General features: G+C 33.2%; 1 protein-coding gene across 1 annotated transcript; it reads left to right on the forward strand.

Moving 5' to 3' along the window:
• Positions 1–21,783: 21,783 nt before the first annotated feature.
• LOC106693429 (uncharacterized) lies at positions 21,784–22,209 on the forward strand. Its single transcript, XM_014441059.1, has one exon. The coding sequence runs from the start codon at positions 21,784–21,786 to the stop codon at positions 22,207–22,209; it is 426 nt and encodes a 141-aa protein (XP_014296545.1).
• Positions 22,210–22,447: the final 238 nt, after the last annotated feature.

The raw sequence follows: 22,447 nt of genomic DNA on the forward strand, positions 1-22,447 counted from the left end.
AAAAATTTCCACCAGTTAAGATTTAGGAATTTTTTGACTCCCGGTATTTCTCATGTTAGCGCAATAACCAGACCTTTCAAAAAATTTTGATAAAAATGCACCAAAACTAGAGATTTTAAACTATAAAATACTTTTTTTAAAATCTTGATACGATTTTTTTTTTTACAAAGTTACAGCCTTCCAAAAATTACTAAAATATTTATAAAATTTTTCTGTTCCTTTATTTTTTTGCGTTAGTGTATTAAATAGTTTCTTAATAGAAATTTAGGTCTCTTCATCTGAACTTATGTTATCCGTCAATTTTTTTTTGAGCACATGGGAAAATTTTTCCTTACTTTCAAAACAGAACTTTTTTTTTAACTTAAAAATACAGAAAGAAAAAAATTTTCATTCTTAAAAAAAATATTTTTCTTTTGAAATTAATACAGAAAATAAGTAAGATTTCAGAAATCTTTTTAAAACACCTTACTGATTATACATAGCATATAGATTCACCATATAAACATGTACACGTAATAAAATCCGGAAATTATCACTAAGTATTTCAATTTACTATTGTTTCAAGCTTTATGACTTTTTTTCTGTTAGTTGTACGAAGAAAACATTTAAGGGCTTTTTTGTAGAGAATTTAATTTGCTGCAAGACCACCTACTTCGATTTTCGAAAAAAAAATTTTCAAATACTTTTATATACAAAAAATAAAAAAAAAATGTTTTTAAACGTATTTTAAATGAGAAAATTAATATTGGTTGAGCTCTTAGCAGGATTGAGCTTTCAGGCTACTTTTTTGGGAGGATTTTTCTAATACTTAAGACTAACTTTTAAGACCATAAGACTTTAAAAAAAATAAGAAATGTTTATTTTGAAATACCCTAGTATATATTTATATTAGGGTGATTCAAAAAATAATCTTTTTTTTTTCGCAAACGGGTTCAAAAGTTTCATTTAGATAAAAAAAGACGCCTGTGAAAGTAAGAGCTCTTAATATTACCATTAAGAGGTTCCGCATTACACTTCTATTTTCCATAAGAATAACATGAAAAAAATTTTTTTTTTCGTCTTCTGCTTTTTATAAGTAGCTAACGATGAGTCATAGGAATAATTGGCAGGCATGATTCTGTAGGTAATTGAATAATCTACAAAAAAAAGTTTCTTATCATTTTCTGATAAATCTATTTGTTCAAAAGTTATTTGAGATTGAATTCGAATTCATATCAAATTTTAAGATTTTTTAATTTTCCGGCAAAACTCACAGACCTTTTACAACATATGATGAGACCTTTTTTATCGACAATTTTACTTCCTAGAAGTTATTTTAATAAAATTTTTTTGAATTCCGCATTGTTTTCTAGTTATTTTTATTTCAATGTCAAGCTCATAGAAGAAGTAGTTTTCCTATCGATTTTAAGAGCTTGACATTAAAATAAAAATAACTAGAAAATAATGCGGAATTCGAAAAAACTTTATTGAAATAAGTTCTAGGAAATAAAATTGTCGACAAAAAAGGTCTCATGATATTTTGTAAAAGGTCTGTGAGTTTTGCTGGAAAAGTAAAAAAATCTCAAAATTTGATATGAATTCGAATTCCACCTCGAATAACTTTTGAACAAATAGATTTATCAGAAAATGATAAGAAACTTTTTTTGTAGATCATTCTATTACCTACAAAATTATGTCTGCCAATTATTCCTATGACGCATCGTTAGCTACTAATAAAAAGCTGGAGACGAAAAAAAAATTCTTTCCATGTTATTTGTATGGTAAATAGAAAAGTGCAATGCGGAACCTCTTAATGTTAATATTAAGAGCTTTAATTTCCACAGGCGTCTTTTTTTATCTAAATGAAACTTTTGAACCTGTTTGCGAAAAAAAAAAAAAATTATTATTTTTTTAATCACCCTAATATATATGTATATATATATATATATATATATATATATATATATATATATATATATATATATATATATGTATATATGTATATATATATATATATACATATATATATATATATATATATACATATATATATATATATATACGATATAACGCGTGGTTCTCTCACAATAGCGTCCACAATTCTGTCCTGATCTTGATAAAATTTTTCTTACACATTCTACAGCTAAAGAACTCGGTTCGGTTTGAATATGAGCTAAATCGGCCTGAAAGTTTGGAAGTAATAGGCTTTTAAAGATTTTTTAATTTTTCAAAAAATTCAACTTTTCTTGATTTATCTTTAAATAACTTTTGATCCTAAAGAGACAATCTGTTTTTGGTAATTGAATCTTTATCTTCATTCGATTTGCTTTAATTTAAGCTATGTTGCTTATTCTTTAGATAATTTTTTCAAATACTTTGATGAATTTTAAAATTTTCAGAAAAATACAGAAAAACATTTTTTTTTTTACTTTCTCATTAATTAACTTTCAAGTAATACGTAATAGTTGGAATTTGTTAATTTTTTATGTAGCTTATCTAATGAGCTTCATATTTCAGTTCTATGTTTTTATATTCAACGGAATTTACCGATTTATTGATTGAAATTCAACTGTTGCATTCGTTCTTCTACTTTTTAATAAATTTATGTAACTGTTGCAATTCTGATTACTGCCGTGTAACTCTTTTAAAATTTCAACTTTTAACATCTCAGTCTAAATATAATTGATCTTATAAGCTTTAGATGAACCTTGAAGCGCCACCGTCTACTTTACGGATTTAAATAATTAAATAAATACTGACAAATCTACTTCCATTTCGGCTGCCGAACGGCTTTTTTTTAATTCTGCATCCAGTTTGCTAAGCGTGGCTTTCATTTTCTAAAATCTAAAATAAATTTTATTTCACAAGATTATTAGGAAACTAAATCTAATTTGTTATAATAAATCACTTAACGTTTATTTATAAAATTGCATAAAATATAATTGGCGGAATTGAAAATAACAAAAATCTCGACTCGTCAAGAATTGTTGAAGAAGTTTACGAAAGGCGCCGAGATTGACGCGTGGGTTATCGGTGATGCTTCTGCGTAAGTAATTTTAATTTTTAGTTCTGTTTAATTATATTCTGAGAAGTAGCTAATGATTTGTTTAAGATTTATATAATTTCCTTGTTTGATTTTAGGGAAAGCCATGGGTTTGTAGACTTAATTAAAGGAATTAAAATTGTTAATGTCAATGGTAGATCAACGAATCTCTTTAATATAACAGTAAACAATGGAAGCAGAAAACGCGTCAAGATTTGTTTTTGAGGAGAAATGGCTAAAAATTTCTCCCAGAAGTTCCAAGATCGCACTGTAGACTTTCTTTTTTTAAATTAAATATCTATATCTATTTATCTTTTTATAACTGTTTTACTGATAGAATTTCAATTCTTTGAGAAGACAGCAAAGTGTTACGATTATCTATTTTTATACTTTGATCTTTTTAGGTAGTTTCATTAGAATGCATGAGAATGGTAATTCCACACAAAAAAATTAAAAAACCCATACGATACTGCGGAAACAATTGAATTGTATGTTTTACCTGATACCGAAATCACGATAAAGGACATCAAATTTGAAGATGAAACTGTAGAGAACAAAAACATTGAACCGTTGGAAGAGGTTGACATCTAAGATGTTTACCACCATAAAAAACAATGTTGTAAGTGTTTTTTTTAATGATTAATTGTGAATTTTTAACTTATTTGAAATGGATTAATAATTATATTTATATTTTTCTAGATATAAAAGGCTGCTTAAAACGAAAATTTAAAAGTTTATTAAGTTTTCTTGTCGGATTACTTGTTCAAGACAAACACAAGATTTTCGTAAGAATTTCACGATATGATGAAAATAAAAACTATGATAAGGGTACTTATCTCAAAATTATGAGAAGTATCTTGCAACAATCCCGCAAGTACAAATAGAATTTGAACTTTATATAATTGTACATGTTTTGTGATCTTGATCATATATCTCAATTTAACTACTATTGATTTTTATAGAAGATGTGCCCTAGTTCGTAACGCGAAGCTTCAACGATATCGAGCATGTTCAGTCTGTCACAGCTAAGACTCTCGACGAATTGGGAGCTATGGGGTATCGTACTCCCAAACGTAAGTCAGGAATCATTGATGGAGAAGCTTACAAGAAAGGACCCTTCGATTAAGCATGAAGATAATCTTGAAGTTACAATTATTTTTTTTTTATTCTTTCATTCTTTAATAACTACTATTCAATTACTCTATTTCAATACATATATATAATATATAATGTTATGGTTCGTGATACTAATTTGTAAGAAGATTGGTAGAGTGAGTAAAATGTTGTGAATTGCCACGTTAACGTAAGTTTTACTACAAAATTATTTAGTTTTTACATAATATTATGATGATCCGTGAAACTAATTTGTAAGAGGATTGACTGACTGATGCGTTAAAATTTGTGAATAATCTGTAAATTTATAAGTTTAATCCTAGGTATGAACTGACTGATTCTGTAGATAAGTTAGTTTATCCAGTTACCTGATTAAATTTTAAGGATAAAATAGCAAGTAACTAATTGCAAGTTCGTGGTACATTTAACTCACGCATCACTATTTTTACGTAAATGATGTAATGTTTATAATGTAATTATAAAATTTATAGTATTATAAAAATAACAATAACATTATTATATTTTAGTTTCTCAATGTTGTTTCAGAAAAATGCATAACTTTAATTAACCAAAAATGATGTAATAGTTTTTCGTTAATTTAAAAATATTATGAATGTTTAATTCAAGTTAATTTAACTTTATTAATAAATCTTGGAATTTAATTTTAAATTACTTCTTTTTTTTTTGCTCCCATTTAAATTATTAATATAAGCGTTGATAATTTTATGTAATAGTTTGATTACAAATAAATATTTTTAAATAAATTTAACAATTGTGCACATTGGAAAAAAAAACAATTTTGAATAGTCAAAGGTGATTTTAATTCTCTCATTCTCATGATGTCCACAATTTTAATTCTTATCTGTTTGAAATTCTGGATTAAAAGAAATTCAAATTAGTTATCAATAATTATAATTAATTAATTATTCATGATGATTCGTGAATTTATTTATACTTCCTCCGGCTCTGTAATAAAACTTAAAGAATCATTACAATGATGTACAACACAGTCAATGATATAATTCTTGTCATCTTTTATTATTTTAAAACATAACAACATAATATAAAATAAAAAAACATGACAAGAATTATATGATTGACTGTATTGAGAATATAGTCATGGTATAAATAGTGTGTATTGTTTATTAAATTACTGACGTTATATTGTACATAATTGTAATGATTTTGTATGTTTTATTATAGAGCCTGAGGAAGTGTAAATATATCTCCGAAACGTCACGAATAATTAATTAGTTTTATCGAAATTACTTGATCCTATACCGACTAATAATTAATTGACTGTTTGCTTCTAAAGATCTGAACCATAAAATGATGTCATTAGTAATTTTTTTAATAATAAAATTTGGGAAGAGCTAATCAAGAAAAGGATATTGATCTAAACGTTTAGTGAGATGCGACTTATGGGTTTTCCCAATGATTTTAGGTCTAATTTAAAATTTAACGATTTCAGATATTTCATAACACGTATAGCGCCTTCTCATATACTACAATGTGAGTTTAGCCCTAATTTAAGTTAGCGATCTTAGGTGTATTGTGCATGTAAGCTACAATCAAGTAAAATAATTGAATATGTGTGTATTATTATTATTATTTATTTTGTTATTTTATTTTTATATTTTCCCGAAAGGGCCATACCCCGCCATTTTGTGTCTCAAAACATCATGGCTACCATAGAAACTCGGAGATAAGAGAACACTAGGTGATGAATGAGGGCAAGTGCGTATAATGGCATGTCTGAAAATCTTAGTGTTTATATATAAGTGCTATGAGCAATCTGTAGACCAATACAGGGAATTGGTACCATGGGTGACCCGTTCACAGCCCCACTTCGACCACAGTCTCTCTGTTTCCTGAGATGGGAGCACTGTTTGGCCCAAAAGAGGTTGGACTCGTGGTGGCTGTGGTTAGATACCACGCGCAATGAGGATTTCTGATTATACCTCCGGTTAACGTCCACTCTTGGTCGATTTTCGGCTCATAGTATCGTCTGGGTGGTAAATGGGGACACCCCGCAGCACGAGTATTCTCAAAAGGGTGTGGTATCGGCCTCTCGTCAAACGGAGGTGGACTTAACCGTCCCGTTACATTAATTAATTAATTAATTCATATATATATATATATATATATATATATATATATATATATATATATATATATATATATATTATAATATTATGTATATTATTTTCAATTTTTATTGACCTATCACGTTACGAATAGTTTGCTTACATGATATATTTTCATATTTTTCATCTAAATTATAAGAGTGGATTCATATAATAACAAAAATAAATTTGATGCTTTTTCCTCAAGAAATTGATAATTAATAATAAAATAAATATTTTGAACGGATTTCTTGAACCAAGAAATTCTCGTTTGGAAAATAGTACTTTTTTTCTAAGTGTACATAAGAAATATTCATTTTGATAAATTCAGTGATTAAGTAAATCATAAGTAATTTATATTGATGTGAAACAGCTATCGTAATACATAGTCATCTGACCGGGTAGTATCTCAAATTCTGTTATCTGATGATGTGTGTACACAATGAATACGTCTGCCGTAATCAATATAAGTTTTTAAGATTATAATAAATAAAATGTATTAATGGCAGATCTGGTCAATTACTTTCAAAAAATATTTATTTTTAACATTTTCAAAACTGTCTACCACAATGTTAAACGCGCGATAATGGTCTGCCTCTATTATTTTCAGTTAATAATAATAATATATTTTGAAATTTCAAAACGGCAGATGAAGTCAAATGCATTCAAAATTTGCCAAAAGATTGTGCAAAAACCCAGGTCTGGTCGAATACATACAGGTATCCGCTCACTAGCTCTTAGATTATATTTTTACAATGCCAACCTCAAACGAACGTCAGTTATTTGATTTGATGATAGGTGACATTACAACCTATTGCTATAAGGACATTCACCCTGATAGCTACTTTAACCGTAAGTTAACTTCAAGCTATGGCCGTATTCTAATGCCAATTTAGAAGAAAGTATGGGAGTGTTACGACCAGGGTAGGGAACACAAAAATTAAAAGAAGAAATTTATACATTGAAATCCTACCGTACCCTGGTAAGACAAAAATCTCTAAACATAAGAAGAGGTATTCTCGCTATAGAAGCTCTCCTCCAAGTCGGAGCGGAGAATACGCGTGGTGGTGGGAACTAAAGCGGTGAGAACTGTGCGTGTCCCCTCGTAACCGAGTTAAAATTTTATTATTAAAGTAACATAGCGATTTTATTATTATTAGGGTAATAAAACATTCCAACACATTGAAACACAAAAAAATTAACTTGTATTTCTTTATGTAATCAAGAAACCGAGTTAATACACTAGCCATCTCTCGGATACTCTCTACATCCCCCGTGTATGAATATGGGGCATTATAATGCTCGAAGGAAATTCGAGCATTGGTGAATTAGCCGGAGGGCATTCATCCTTTCCATAGTATTGTAAAGATCCTCCAAAACACAGGGTAATTGGAGGCCGGTAACAGTCGTAATTTCGTCAAGCCTGTCTACCACTTCCAGGAGCCGATAGCTAGAAACGTTCGTCAGCTTGTTTAGAATCTCCGCCACCATACGAATTACCTTAAAACCAGGATCGATTACGCCGGGTGTTATTTAAAAGAGAATTTCATTAAATACACTTACCTGATGAGGTAACCCTTGAACATGTCTCACAAAAAATTGATCTCCCGTAAACACATTTATCACTTGTACAAAAACTAAACCATACTCGTAACTAAACTGTAGTTCCAAGGGCTAATGCCACTGATATTTTAAAACTCATAGCAAGATTTCATATATCATGCGTATACATGACATAATAAAGAAATAGTGCCGGAGTGCGTACACATACACGTAAGGGGGCTCATACACACATCCTCACGGTCATCTGAAATAGGAGAACATAGAAACAGAAAACATAGCTGACGTAGTCTGCATGTGTACAGAGTAATAACTTATATTACTCAACACACATACTAGGTACCCTCACTCTCGAATTCAGTGTGCCTCTTTTCAATGCTGAGAAGGGAAGAGCAAGAGAGGTCCCCTAATTTCACGAGTAAAACTAAAACACACTCACGTTAGTTCTCTTATTCCTTTATTTCTACTCAAGACCACAGTCGCGTAATTCATGAGCTATAAGACCTCGGCCCTGACATCATGCTTGTCAACCGATGATCCTAGCTGTCCCCCAAGAGCTCTCGTTTTAATTACCCAGTAACAGGAGCCGCCCAGTAGCCGCTCTAGCACTGGGCGATAACTCTTAGATGGCACCCCGCCATTCGTTAACTTGGAGGCCAAGCCGGGATGACGCGTGCCACCAAGAACATGCATTACTAAACATGCATTACTTCTCACTCTTCTAAGGAGACGCTGAATTTTTTCGGACAACCAGCATCCAAATTGAAAATATTTTATAAAAAAGAAACCCTCAACTCGAATATCGAATAATTAAAGAAATGATTTAATTATTTTTCTTCTCTTTTGACTTGACCTCGGGTACCGCACGTGCAGAATAAAACCGCAGGAGGAGAAGCACATTTAGAAGTCACTAGAAAACCCATAAAACTAAACGCTGGTACAGCAAGCACCTCTTTTCTAGTGTACATGATCCAAGGGAACGGCTCGGTCCCCCTCGATTTCGGACTATATAAACCCGCAGTTTTTCGGTCTAATTGTCCAGTTTTCTAATCTCAGTTAAGCTAAAAACCGCACAGTTCTCAACTCTCAGCATACTGTCAGACCACATCCACCCAGGGGTACTGACTGAGCAGACGTTGAATACGTGGTTCTTGCCGGTATACTATACAATTTACAAAAAAAAATCAACGATCTTCCAACCAACAACAACCATCAATTTGTACAATGGAAGCTGAATAAATTTTATAAATAACAATTGTAAGTTATCCAGTTGTTTTTATTATTATTCCTCTAAAATAATTCTCCATATTGATCTTGTTCCTCATACTCATTACCGTAACGACGAGGTCTCCGTCGCCCGAGTAAAGGACTTAAGTGTCTTGACTCAAAACAAGAGACTGTACATGATATTTGTCTTGATTGCATGTTGGACGTAATAGGAGAGCAAATAGTTACGGTTAAGTTGACAGTAAATTGTCTTTACCTTGGATTTAATTTGAATACAAGCATTACAGTCACACAATGACGTCAAGTTGATTGACAGTTTCACTTGAGATTGACGGCAAGTTTTTCTGTCAAAATACATTCAGATGACGGCAGTTCTTTTGCATCAACTTGCATGGAAGTAATATCCAGCCAAGGCTAACCAAAAACTTGTCGTTAAGTTAGCCGAAAATATTTCACTCCAGAACTTTCTGAGCAATTATATTTGAAGTGTGGCTATCAGGGTAAATATAGAGTATCGATAAATGTAGTATCGGTATCATTTAAGAATTCATCAATAAGATCAATTTTATTAAAATAATATTGATAAATCAAATAATTTATTGGATATTAGTTACTTGGGTAGTAATAATGAATTATTAAATAATTACAGGTCATAATTATTCTGAAAATTTTCTGAATTCAATAAAATTAAAATATTAATAATAATTAGTACTTTGAACCTCATTGATTACTGTTACAAAAAAAAAAATTTTAATAAGAAAACTACTAATATCAATGTCCAGTGCTATTTAGTAACAATTTAAATATTTATTTTATTAGAAAAAAAATAAATACATATTTTCTAGAATAAACATTTTTTAATTGATGGTATCGGTAACAGGACGTTAATTCTGATTGAAAATTTTAAATTGACCTCTGTGAGACATGGCCAGTTGGCGCTATCTCCGATAAGATTAATATTAATTGCATAACTAAAGTGCCGACAACTAACTATCAGTATAAACAATAGATATTAACTATAACACCAGCCCACAAAATAAAAAAACAGGTCTATACTTTCAACCGGACTGACCTATCGTTATGTGTTTCGACGCTCTAAACCCGAATCTAAAGTCAGTTTTGCCCGTAGCCGCTCAAAATTTTAAGTAAATTGCAAAAAACCATAAAAATCGCCAAAAGTTAGCAGTTTTGGAAAGAAAAAAATTTATGGAACTACAGACCAAGTATGATTTTTATGTTTTTTGGTCCACTGACTCCAAATTTGAAGTTTAGTTAATCATAAGCCATTCAAAATCTATCTAAGTTGCAAAAAAAAACCCTGAAAAAAGCAAAAAATAGCAAAAGATTGAGGGCAAACTGGCCAAATAAACTTTAAATTCATACTTATCTTCAAACTGTGAAAATTTTAATTTAATGAAGAATTACGAGACTAGAAAGCCATAAATCTGAAAAAAATTAGCAAAAAATTGCAATTATTGTGATAAAATAAATTCTATAGAGCTAGATTAATCGATCAATCATGATTTTTATGTAGTTCGATTCGTTGAATCTAAATCTTGAGCCTATTTAGCTTATGTATTTTTGAAAATCTAAATAAATAGCAAGAAATCTCTGCAAATTTAAAAAAATTGGAGTTGTTGTGATGGAAATCATTTTTGAAATCAAAACAAAATATATATTACGTTATTTAATTCGCGGAGTATAAATTAAAATTTATTTTTCTGATTTCGATGACTTTTCAGTTTTGTAATTCTTTATTGATTTAAAATTTTAACAATTTTTAAATAAATATAAATTTAAAGTTTATTTGGCCCGTTAGCCGTCAATTTTTTGCAATTTTTCAGGGTTTTTTTGCAATTTACTGAGAATTGAATTAACTTATGGTTGAATCAACTTCAGATTTAGATTCGTCGGACCAAAATACATAGAAATCATACTTGGTCTATAGTTCCATAAATTTTTTTCTTTCCAAAACTGCTAATTTTTGGCGATTTTATGATTTCATGCAATTTAACTAAAATTTTGAGGGTGTACGGGCAAAACTGACTTTAGATTCGGATTTAGTGCGTTGAAATACAATAGAATAGGTAGGTCCGGTCAAAAGCACAGCCCATTTTTTGTATTTTGTGCAGCAGGTTTTTTTAAAGTAATAATTATCTTAATTTTTTTATGCTACAATTCAGTAATTTTGTTTACAATTGATAAATTTTCTAATAAAAATTTATAACAAATTTCATATTACTGTCTCATTTTCATTTTCGGTTGGTTGCATTGTTAAAAAGTCTCTACAAGACATCGCTTCATCCAAAAAGACTTACTATAGTGCGAGTAAGATATAAAAATGGTGCGGCCAACGGCGGATTAATGCAAGTCTCGTCAGTGAAGGTCGTTACAGCTGGTCGTAACCCCCACTCCTACGTCGAACGAGCTTGCGATATTATTTGCCCGAATAGAGAAGACAAGCATTGATGCTATTATTATTTTATCAATAAACATTAGACTACTGGCTGTCTTTGTCTATGACAATGCTATTGTCTTTATCAAAAAAGTTGCCGATTATCAGCTTTTTATTTCAAGGTTATCTTTTTATACAAATCATTATTGTTTACTTCAGTTGTTCTATTGTAAACTCATCATCATTATTTTTTGGTATAAGATTCAAAGAATGGAGTGCTCAATTGGTTTATTGCTGTAAAAAGATTGTCATGAACTCACTTTTTCTTGTTCATTGGAATTAATCAGTGGAAACAATTTAATAGACGATGATAAATATTTACTTAGTTAACGAATAAAAGCATCGTGTTTTAATGACATTTGTACCTATCATCATAAAAAATATATTAAATATTACTTTTCTGTGTTCGGTAAAAAATGCTGTAATCCTATTAATGTTCATAAAAGACCAATTCTAAAGTCATTAAAATAAATTACTGCTGAATTGTGTAAAGAAAATGAGAATTTCAGTCTTATACCAGGCCAAGCAATCTGTTCGCGCTGCATTGAAATTGTAAGAAAAAACAAAATGAACGAAAATCTTCAAGACATCAAGGAAACGTTATCTCAACATTTTGATGATCTTGATGTATCCTTCAAACCTAAATACGAAGTAATAGATTCACTCAACCAAATGTGTTCGAAGAGCCGCCAATCGAATCAATTCAAAAATTGAGCATATCAAAAAGAAAACGTTAAATCGTTAAAAAAGTAAATCAAATGTCAAGTAAAATACAAAAACAATTAGAATCTTTGTTTGAGGTTATTGAATGTGAAGAAGATAAGATTGATAGTGATCATGGTTCTCATAATTCAGACTATTTGGACTTGATTGAAAAACTGAAAACTAAATTCAAGACTTCAAAAACGTTCAATGAGAAATATGAAATTTTGAGTTTATTACCAAAAAGGTGGACGGTTCCGAAAATACAGTTGGAATTTGAATGTAGTGAATATCTTGTAAAAAATGCAAAGAAACTTCAAGAAAAATATGGAGTATTAGCAAAAAATCAAAAAAAAAGTGGACGTCAGTTAAAAATGGAGACTATTGCAGAAGTAAAAAAATTTTATGAAGATGATGAAATCAGTAGACTGATGCCTGGTCAAAAAGATTGTGTAACTGTACATGAGGAAAATGGTGAAAAGTCTAAACAAAAAAAAAGATTAGTTTCATTAAATTTAAGAAAAATTTACGAAAGACTCAAACAAATTCATCTACAATTAACCATTTGATTCTCCTCGTTTGCTTCGCTACGCCCGAAAAACTGGGTGTAGCTGGACTAAGTGGCACACATTCAGTATGCGTTTGTTTGATTCATCAAAATATGAAATTTATGTTAATGGCGTGTAAAACTCAATTAACTTACAAAGAGTTATTGAAAAAAATAGTTTGTGACGATGTTAATCAAGAATGTATGTTATCGCAGTGTGAAAATTGTTCAGGAACTGATCTTATTGATTCTGATATCTGCAAAGAATATGAGTTGTCATCTAAAAGAAATTTTGAGCAATGGTTTTCTACTGATCGATGCAATTTAGTGACTGTAGTAAAAACAATTGACGACTTTAGAGATGATTTAAAAGAACATTTGACAGCTTTGAAGGCTCATCATTTTATTTCGAAAAAAAATCCGAATATTTAAAAAATCTGAAGGAAAATTTGAATGATAGTACGGAGTGTATAACATTGGTTAATTGTTCTGAAAATTATTCATTTATTGTACAAGATGAAGTTCAATCATACCATTAGACAAACGAACAAGCTACTCTTCATCCATTTGTAACTTATTACAAAGAAGGTGGATTACTTAAAACAAAAACTTTTTGTGTGATTAGTGATTGTCAAACTCCCTGTACAAAATCGTTTTTTTTTTTTTTCAAAAACTTTTTCTTGATTACATTAAACAAATCTATCCAGAGATCAGAAAAATTAATTACTTTAGTGATGGAGGAGCCGCTCAATATAAGAATAAAAAAAATTTTGTAAATATATGCCATCACAAAGAGGATTTTGGACTTGATGCAGAGTGGAATTTTTTTGCTACTTCTCACGGAAAGAGTCCATGTAATGGTGCAGGAGGTACAATTAAGAGAATCTTGAGAAAATCAAGTCTACAACGAACTATACTATCTAGAGCTGATTGAAATTTGAAATCGATCGCGTCAGTCGTTTCGAAAATATTTAGAAAAAACCGTTTTTCACCATTTCTTTCTCCCGCGATAACTCTCGAACGAATTATCCGATTTTGATGTTTGAGGTGGCACTCAACGCGTTTTATTGAGTACTAGAGCTGATTGGATTTTGAAGTCGATCGTATAAGTCGTTTTTGAGAAATCAATAAAAAACTAAAAAAAAAAATTTTTTTTTTTTCGTAATTCGCAAATATTTTCGAGTCTATTCGATCAAATAATCTGAAATTTTCAGGAAAGTTGACGGCCAACAAGCTCTTTCGATTGTCACCTCAACCATCAAAATCGATTCATTAGTTCAAAAGTTACAAAGAGTTTACATACACACCCCCACACACACACACACACACACACACACACACACACACATACACACACTCGGACATCATTCTGAAAATAGTCAGAATAGCTTCCTAGGACCTCAAAACGTCGACATCTGATGAAAACTCGATTTCCGAAAATCAGGGTGGAAACAATAACTTCCCGAAATTTTGGAAAATCGTCGATTTTCTTAGCGGGAAGTTAAAAAACGAACTTTTTCATTTTTTTGTAGACGATATCTCTCGATTATTCAATTGAGACGGTTAAGGTAGCGATCGGCGCGTTATTGAGTTCTAGAGCTAATAAAATTTTGTGAATGTTTGATTCAGTTATTTCGATGATATTTGGAAAAAACCGTTTTCTATTATTTCTTTCGTCGACGATATCTTTCGAACGGATTATTTGATTGAGACTTGCTTCACGGCAATAGAAAGCTATTATTGAGTTTCAGAGCTGAGTAGATTTTGGAATTGGTCGACCCTACAGTTTTCAAAATATCCAAAAACAACGAAAAAAAAATTTTTTTTTTTTTGTCATGTTTCTTTAATATCCCAGAGTCTATTTGATTGAATAATCTAAAATTTTCTGAAAATCTAAGTTTAGAAGGAATTTTCCGAAAGCTGCAAGAACGATCTAAATCGGTTCATTCATTAAAAAGATATGAGAGGTTCGCATCTTCACACACAGTCCCACACACGTCGCTCTGAATAGCATCCTCGCTCCTTCAAACGTCAACATATGATGAAAACCCGATTTTGAAAATTGGAGGGATGCCAATAACTTCCCGAATTTTTTTTAAATCGTCGATTTTCTCAGCGACACGTTATAAATTTTTGATACTTTTTATCATAAAACCAAAATCATTATCATTTTTTGACTGACACTTTTGATATTTTAAAAGTTTAACTAACTATTGTAAATTGTTAATTTATCAATTGTTAATCACTATTTATTAATAACTTCAAAGTAAGAGATTGTTGTTAGTTTAATTCCGGTAAAGATATTTTTGCAAAAAACAAGTATATGTTATTTAAAGTAATAGATTAAAAAATTTTTAAAAGTGTCTCAATTTAACACCTCCTGGATAATATAAAGCGCATTTATTTGCAATAATTTATTATTATTTATATGTTTATATTATTTTGATGAATTGTTTAAATATGATGTAATTATGAATTTATTGATATTATGGTTTTTCTATATTTATTTTTGATAATTATTTTGAATTTTTTGTGTAAAATTGATATTTTCATTCCAGTTAGTAGCACACATGCTCGTATAGTCTACATGAAAATATCGACCGAAGGGAGAGTAAATCGATATAATGGAGATAAAAGTAAATATTTTGCTCCAGCCACGTTGTGCACCGAATTAATTATTCTTTTATTGTTTAAAGAGTAAATAATTATTTCGTTTATGTTTATTGATGGAAAATATTATTTAATTCATTTTAATGATACATCTCAGTACGTGTAATAAATTTAAATATTTTATTTTAAATAATAATTTCAGGTCCGAAGTCATTAGAGGGAATAACACGTCAGTGATACTCATCTCTCGGAAAACCGACGTGGAAATAGTCAGATAGGACCGGGCTATTGTAAAGATAGGACGTGTTGTTGTCCGTAATTTTTTGGTACAATGTTTTCTGGTTCAGTTGCCATTAATAAGTCATTAAATAATTAAAGAAAGTTAATGTAGTTCATTTTTTACATTTTGTTATATTAAATTAAAAGTATTAGTTCACGTATATACTACTAATTATGATTGAAAAGTTCCAGAAGTAAATTATTGTCAACGCCTGTAAGTCAATTGCATTTTTATTTGTTGCATCAGTTACCGCTGGACTCTCGATAGAGTTGATCGCGAGAAACAATTGAATAATAATTGAACCTGAGTTAAGATTGTAGTAATAAGTTGAATATATTTGGCATATGTTCTAGAGCTTAGTGCAAATGTAGGTAGGCGCGTTGAATTAATCCCTTAGCGGATTAGACAGGGATAGCGTATTTGGCTCCTCGTATTACAATACTATTTATCTAGGTAAATTTTATGTTGTAATTCAATGGTATGCAACCCAGTGTTGCCAAATTTATTTTGGGTTGTCGTGTCTATCTCTCCCCAGAGTAAATAATTAAAAATAAAGATAAAGATTAGTATTATTTTATTTGTTCACAATTTATATTCATTATATTGAGTAACAATTTGTAATTTCTAATTTGAGTTCCCCAGTGGATAGTATAATTTAATTAATCATTATCATTTGGCTATAATGAGCATATCTTAATTTGATGGAATTTATTATCAAGAATTGGTGTATAGTATATGACATTTGGTATCGTAATAATTATTGGATTATTATATATAAATATCTTTGAATTAAATAATATGAAAAAAGGAATCTAGTAATAACCATTATTTGTTTATTTATTCCCTGGATATATTTTAGTTATAATTATTCCTTATTATTTTTTATTCAGTATATATGGTTGTTTTTCTGCTTGGTGCATACATTCTCGCTCAAAATTTTGTCCCGTGATCTTATCCCTGATTTGTTAAAATTTTTCCCGTTTTGAAAAAATGAAGCACCCTCGTGCACTAACTCAGCCTGAGGCGCTGGCCCAGGCACACTTTTATTTATTATTGTGAGTTACATTTATTATTATTATTTATAATTTTTATTACATGTGGGTGACCGCATACGGATTCCAGATCTTATTCGCGTCTCCATTGCGTTAATAAAAACGTTTTACGTTATAAGTGAATTAGATTTCAAAATTATAATAATTATAAGAATTTCCAAGTAATTATTGGAAAACATCTGGAGTAATTTGACACTGAGAGTTCATCGTAAATTGATAAGAGAAGGAAACGAATTTATTTTATACTATTCTTTTACAAAAACAATATTTTTCGAAATCAGTTGTTACGTCCAGCTCAAAAGCTAAACATTATTATTTCTCTTTTTTTTTTATTTTATTTTACTTAAATTTATCCATTGAAAAAAAGTACGTGGCGACCAGATTTTATTTTTTTCAATAACCCTAGAGTGATAAGAAATAATGTAGTAGTAACAATGTTTAGAATTAGTAAATTTGTTTGCTCTGACGCACGTAGAAATGCTAGAGCAAACAATCGAATGCATTTTTTTAATGACCCCTTGGGTCACAATAGAATGAAGGCCTAAAGAACATTTGGAAACGCTTTCCATAAAAAAGTGTACTTAAAATATTTTAAAAAGAGAAATTGAAAGTTTAACAATGACTCATTGTTAAATAAATAAAATAGACAAATAATATAATCTTATAAGCCCTTAAATTTTTAAGTGCATTTTTGTAGATAAAATTTTTTGTGTCCCCGTAAACGTGAAATTCAAATGAATAAAAATTAAAAGAGTAAAAATGAAATTTTACATAAATAATTGAATAAAGTAATAAAACTCGAATAAATAAAAATTATAAGAATAAATAAAAAATTCTTTACATAAATAAATAAATTAATAAAATTTAAAGAAATAAAATTATGAAAGGAAAAAAAAATTATATATAAGTAAATAATTAAAACAATATAAATAAAAATTTAGATAAATAAATAAAAGTAAATAGTCATCAGAAAAATTTATAAAATAGATATAAATTCTATTACAGTCGAGTCTCGTTATGAACCCGCATAAAGGGGTGTAGGGGAATATAATTCTAAGAATTTGTGTACCCCCACTCTGTCAGCGCAGGCGACAGTCGTGAGTTGAACTTCCCCTACTTTTTAAGCGTGTGAGTGTGTACGTGATTGTTTCCAGTATCTCGTTATGAGTCCGTTTGACTTGAGTGTTATGTTTCTTATATGTAAATAGGACTAATATGATACATAAACTCTTAATTTCTTTTCATGAATATACGGTCTCATATCGAGACTCTGAAATTAATTTTTTTTTCACGTTGTGGAGGAGGAAGGACTTCCGTGGAAATCCTGGTTCACGGACTCATAACGAGCGGACTCATAACGAGACTCGACTGTATTATAAATAAGTTACAATATTATAGAATATTGTGTATGTGGGCGTATGTGTGGATGCGCACACACATAGGCCCGCATCAGGGTATGCTTTTACCACCTCCCTTATGGAAAATCCTAGGGAAAGGGAAAGGACCCAAGGGAACTGTGTTCCGATTGGACACAGTTTTCCCCCAAACGATCAATTTTAAGAGCTTGGACAACGTAGTGGACTCCATGCCTACGCTGTCAGGAAATGCTACAGGGAGTACGATTACAGTGTCAATGGAAGTGACAGAGCAGTCAGTTGACGCCCCCTTAGAGGGCGAAAAACTCATCTCTCCTGCCGTCTTTCTTAGAGAGAGGATCAATTCAGTACCGACCGTCACTGGGAAACAGTTACCGATGGAGCGGCTAGGTAGCAGAATTGATCAGCTTGCTGAGTTCATTGGAGACAAGAAGAACGTTCATCATAAAATCAGAAAACTGGTTGGATCGATCTCTACAGCATACAGGCTGGCGAGCAGAGCACCGCAGATGATGGCCTCAACTACGCAGACATCTTCGTGTGCCACACCAGAGCAAAAGCGCCAAACCAGTGTAGTGACTCAGTTACCAACGAACACTGGAGCCGTAGCTAATGAAGGATCAGCCCCTGAAGACAACGGCAAAAGTTCTGGAAAAAAAAGAAAAGGAAGAGGCTCTCCGGACCCCAGCGACAATAAGGTCAAGAAGAAAAAAGACTTGAAACTTAGTCCGCCGCAGAAAACAGCGGTCCAGAAGACTGAAGAAAAACAAGAGCCTGCATGGCAGGCAGTCTTGTCCAAAAAGAAAAAGAAGAAACAAGCCAAAGAGCAGTTACCAAAACAACCGGTGAACAAATCACGGCCGGAGCCTAAGCGGAGAAAACGAAAATTCACTAGGCCAGAAGCTTTGATTATCCGACCAGACCCGTAACGTAGTTGACAAGGTCCAAAAGACGAATGACGGGAATATACTTATTACGCTTTCCAGAAAGAGCACAGACAAAGGAAAAGCGTTGCTGAAGACTGTCAAGAGCATCCTTAAAGAAGAAGCCCAAGTCATCTGTAAAGGCCCGGAAGAACAGCTTGAAATCCGGGACATAGACGATGAAACAACCAGAGACGATGTCCAGAAGGCCTTACAAGAGGCAGCCGGAAATGACTACGAAATACCTGAAGCTGTTATTAAAATTCGTCCAGCCTACAGAGGCACCCAGACCGCTTCGGTACGATTACCAGCAGCAACAGCGCAGAAGATACTCGGTGAGAAAGGCAAGATACGAATTGGCTGGGTGAATTGTCGTATCAGAGCAGTGAAGACTCCACTACGATGCTATAAGTGCTGGCACTTTGGACACACTACTGTTCAATGTAAAAGCGAGGCCAGCCGATCTGGGCTTTGCATCAAATGTGGGGAAACAGGTCATTAAGCTGCTCAATGCCCTAATAAGGTGATATGTGTTTTATGTGCGGAAAAACCTGGCTCCCAGGATACCACTCACCGGTCTGGTTCTGGTCGATGACCGGTTTTCCAAGAAGCACTCCAGAAGCTGACACATAGACGACTATGAAGATACTGCAGCTTAACACTAATCACTGCGAAGCTGCGCATGACTTTCTCATGCAAACAGTACGAGAACTGAAAGTTGATCTTGTGTTTTTATCGGAGCCCTATAAACATCTAGCTGGCCAACCTTGGGAGACGGATATCACCACCAAAGCTGTGATCTGGGCCTGTGGTAAGCTCCCCACCCAGAGTGCGGTTAACAATGGCAGCGCTGGCTTTGTAGCAGCATCAGTAGATGTCATCCGTTTCTATAGCTGCTACGCACCACCTAGCCTCTCCATTGCTGAATTCACTGACTTCTTAGATCGACTGACTGAGGACGCGAAGCAACATCATCCAGTGGCGATAGCCGGGGACTTCAACGCCTGGGCAGTGGACTGGGGCAGTAAGCATACTAATGCACGAGGGAGAGAACTACTAGAAGCGTTTTCTACACTAGATGTAGTTTTGCTTAACAGTGGCGAGACGCCGACCTACACCAAAGGTGGCGCAAGCTCAATTGTAGACCTCACTTTTGTCAGTACCAGCCTTGCTAAAGGTAACTCCAACTGGAAAGTACTGGACATCTACACTGCCAGTGACCATCATGCGATACTCTGGGAAACGTCTAACGACCAGAACCTCAGGGGACCTATCAAGCAACCTAACATCGTTGGTTGGAAGGTTAAATCATTTGATCCAGAAGTATTGCCTACAGCCCTCGATAGTGATCCGATAGAGACTGGATTTGCAGAAGAACATACTAAGGCCCTGATGATGCGAGGAACACAAGCTTGTGATGCCAGTATGCCTCGCGAACGTGTTATGAACACAAGACCTGCGGTACACTGGTGGAACGATCACATCAGCAACCTCCGTAAAAAGTGTCATAGAAAGAGAAGAATATCTCTGCGTGGCTATCAACGACCTAACTCTGCAGTTCTGATCGCAGAGTACAAAAAAGCTCGTCGCGAAGTTAATAAGGCCATAAAAGAGAGCAAAGGAAGATGCTGGAAAGAGCTCATACACGAGGTGGACAAAGACGTGTGGGGTCGGCCTTACAAGATTGTCATGACCCACCTGAAGAAACAACAAATGCCGTCACCTACGTGTCCTCAACTTCTCCAAGACATCGTCACTGCACTGTTCCCACAGCAACACAGTCTCGATTATCAGTTAACGCCAGTCGAAGTCGAACTGGATGACATTCCACCTGTCACTGAAGAAGAATTACTGGAGGCCTGTAATCGTGTAGGAAATAATAAAGCGCCGGGATTGGACGGAATCCCTAATATAGCCTTGAAGACCATCATAAAGGCAGCACCAACATTATTTCTAGACGCTTACAACGCATGCCTCAAGGAAGGGACTTTTCCTCGTGAGTGGAAACAACAACGGTTAGTACTTCTACCGAAAGGAATGAAACCGCCAGAAGAACCGTCATCTTACCGTCCACTTTGCATGTTAGACACGGCGGGCAAGATATTCGAGCGTATAATTCATCAACGAATAGATGCAGTAGTCGACCCACTCCTGACAGACAACCAGTATGGATTCCGAAAAGGACGATCAACTCTTGACGCGATCAATCTCGTTGTTAGTACGGCGAAGGAGGCAATCTCAGGAACTAGATGGAAGGGTAGAACAAAGAAGTACTGCCTGATGGCTGCCTTGGACATCAGAAATGCTCTTAATTCCGCTAATTGGGACTGCATCATGCAAGCTCTTGAAGAAAAGAACGTGCCAGCATATCCCCGCAAACTTGTGATTAGCTATTTCACAGATAGAGTGCTGAGGTACGACACGAAGAATGGTCCAAAAGAGTATGATATAACAGGTGGTGTTCCGCAGGGCTCTGTTCTCGGTCCACTCCTGAAGAATATCATGTACGACGGGCTTCTGAGATTGAAACTTCCAAGATGTGTCAAACTTGTAGCGTATGCAGATGATGTTGGCGCAGTGATCGTCGCCAAACACCTTGACGAGATTCAACATCTGTTCGACATCAATTTTAAGGAGATCAACCAGTGGATGGACACAGTGAACCTATAACTGGCCAAGTAGAAGACCGAAGCAGTGCTTATTACCAGCCGAAAAGAAGTTGAAACAATTAAGCTGAAAGTTGGAGACCAAGAAATCACATCATAACCTCATATACGCTATCTGGGAGTGATGCTTGATGCCCGACTCAACTTTAAGCAGCAAGTGGAACACGTCTGTACCAAAGCATCAGTAGTAAGAGCTAGTCTTGCACGATTGATGCCTAACGTCGGAGGCCCAAAGCAGAGCAGAAAACTACTCTTGTCATCAGTAGTTACATCGGTGCTCACCTACGGAATATCCATTTGGGCTGACGCACTAGAGACGCAAGACTTATGGAGAAAGGCCGGACCAATATATCGGATGAGTGCACTACGAGTCGCAAGCGCATTCCGCACAGTATCTAAGGAAGCGGTGTGTGTCATTTCCGGAACTCTACCTCTTAAAGTTCTAGCTGAGGAAAGACGGAACCTATATCATCGAAAAGCGTCAACCACACTGAGTGCTGAAGAACTCAAGGCAAAAGAACGACAGAAGAGCATCGCACGTTGGCAGTGACAATGGGATACTGCGGAGAAAGGCAGGTGGACGCACCACCTCATACCACGGATTGATGTTTGGCTGAACTGGAGTCACGGTGAGGTCAACTACTATCTTACACAGATGCTATCAGGACATCGCTGCTTTCGAGAGTATTTACACCGCTTCAAGCACGATAATTCCCCGGAGTGCCCGTCCTGCCCAGGAGTACTTGAAAATGCGAAGCATGTTTTCTTCGAGTGTTCACGATTTTCTC

This window comes from Microplitis demolitor, chromosome 6 (genome assembly GCF_026212275.2).
Source record: "Microplitis demolitor isolate Queensland-Clemson2020A chromosome 6, iyMicDemo2.1a, whole genome shotgun sequence".
NCBI classification, from domain to species: Eukaryota; Metazoa; Arthropoda; class Insecta; order Hymenoptera; family Braconidae; genus Microplitis; species Microplitis demolitor.

Bases quoted from the DNA above. Each gene is read 5' to 3' on its own strand.
- LOC106693429 (XM_014441059.1), top strand. From the start codon at position 21,784: ATGCTTGATGCCCGACTCAACTTTAAGCAGCAAGTGGAACACGTCTGT.